The sequence below is a fragment of the Rhodamnia argentea genome, chromosome 5, assembly GCF_020921035.1.
Source record: "Rhodamnia argentea isolate NSW1041297 chromosome 5, ASM2092103v1, whole genome shotgun sequence".
Classification (NCBI taxonomy): domain Eukaryota; kingdom Viridiplantae; phylum Streptophyta; class Magnoliopsida; order Myrtales; family Myrtaceae; genus Rhodamnia; species Rhodamnia argentea.
Window position 1 is genome coordinate 7,603,396 of NC_063154.1, and position 1,742 is coordinate 7,605,137.

At 38.6% G+C, this 1,742-nt stretch overlaps 1 protein-coding gene across 1 annotated transcript; it reads left to right on the plus strand.

Annotated features, from left to right (window-relative positions):
* Window positions 1–479: 479 nt before the first annotated feature.
* Window positions 480–1,742, plus strand: LOC115753794 (reticulon-like protein B14). The gene is made up of 5 exons (XM_048278764.1): window positions 480–607; window positions 700–879; window positions 1,015–1,145; window positions 1,256–1,325; window positions 1,433–1,742. The coding sequence occupies exons 1-5, from the start codon at window positions 508–510 to the stop codon at window positions 1,600–1,602; spliced, it is 651 nt and encodes a 216-aa protein (XP_048134721.1). The 5' UTR covers window positions 480–507; the 3' UTR covers window positions 1,603–1,742.

A 1,742-nucleotide genomic window follows, 5' to 3' on the forward strand; every position in this document is an offset into this window, starting at 1 on the left:
ATCTCAATAATATCAACTAAACTCTTCAAAATTAGGACTAAAAACAAATCTCTTTAAAATAAGGCTTCATGATTTGAAGAGTAAATTTACCACGTCATTGTTCTATCAATCAATGTATCTACACCATTAATAATTGATTTTTTGTAAACGGTAGTCTTACACAGACTGTGTATCATATAAGAAAGCTAAATTGCAAAAAGGGTCCAATTTTGAAGCCATGACAAAGAATCTACTCCATTTTGGACATTAGGCATCAACAGAGAGATGGAGTAAACTGGATCCCCAAGAAGTGATTATAGTAATGAAAGATGAGGAAGTGAAGGAAGCTTACCACAAGCTTCTAATTCATCACCATCCCCAAAGCCATTCCTTTCTTCTGTACCATTATGAGTTTCTTGAAACCTAAGCTTAGAACCATCTTCCCATTACATAAGCCATACACAATTAGGGCACTGTGTGAAATATCCTACAGGCATTAGCTTAATCACCTTGTACATATCTAGAATCATGCCCATATATTCATCCGACTCCGATGAACCCCCAGCGCCTTCGCAGAAGCCTTTAGGCCGTCGAAGGCCTCTACACGACATCCTCGGCGGCGGAAAAGGTGAACTGCTCCATCCATTTTATTTCTCTTTTTTCCTCGTTTTTCCTTGTCCAATTTTCCTATTTTTTACGAGAATAATTTGCTGTCGCAAGTCGCTGACATACTATTGTGGAAGAACAAGAACCTGTCGCTAGCAATGTTGATCGGGGCCACAGCTGTTTGGTTTCTCTTCGAGGTCGTGGAGTACCAATTCGTAACCCTCCTGTGTCACCTCATCTTGGCATTCATGACCCTTATATTCATGTGGTCTAACTTGGCCGATTTAATCCAGAGGTAAATAATACTTACTCAACTTCACAACATTTCCTAAATTGCCCAACAAAAAAAAAAAAAAGTGGGCTTTACAAAATATGAGTTATCGAATTACTTAATCCCCCTCTAATAGTTCATCTGTTCTTCGCTTCTCGGGGACCCTCCCGATATCTATAGATTTCGGCTGTCGGAGGCTGCGTGTCGATCCCTTTTTCGAAAGATCGATAGATTATTCTCGAGAGTTTATGATGTTTCAAGTGGTAATGATTGGAAGATGTTTTTCGGGGTACAAATTTCATCATCCAAACTCTCTTTTTTTTTCCTTTTAATTTCACGACCCGCCTAAATTATAATTTGAATTCATTTGATTAGTTCATTTTGCTGCGTGAATTTCAGGCAATCGCATTCCTATGGATGCTGTCGGTCCTTGGCAACTACGTAAGCTCGTTGAATTTGTTATATTTTGGTAAGCACCACTAAAATTCACTGCAACACTTAATTTTTCCTCTAATTTTTTAGTAATTATTTTCTATGCTAACTGCTGCTCCTTTTATTTTTATTTTTGGTGATGAGGTTTTGTTTGCATGGAGACACTACCTGCTTTATACGAGAGATTCGAGAACGAAGTGGATTATCTTGCTGACAAAAGCAGCAAAGACGTGAAGAAACTGTTCAGGAAATTTGATTCCAAAGTCCTCAACAAAATTCCTAGGGGACCTCTGAAAGAAAAGAGATTCACATAGAAAATGGCCCCGGAAAATCCGCTTCGACGGGAAAATTACCTTTCGGAATCCCGTCTGGAAAGATATATGTACATATGACTTCAGTCATGACGACGACGAATAAATTGGATTGGAACTAGGATTCGATGTGGATGTCTTTC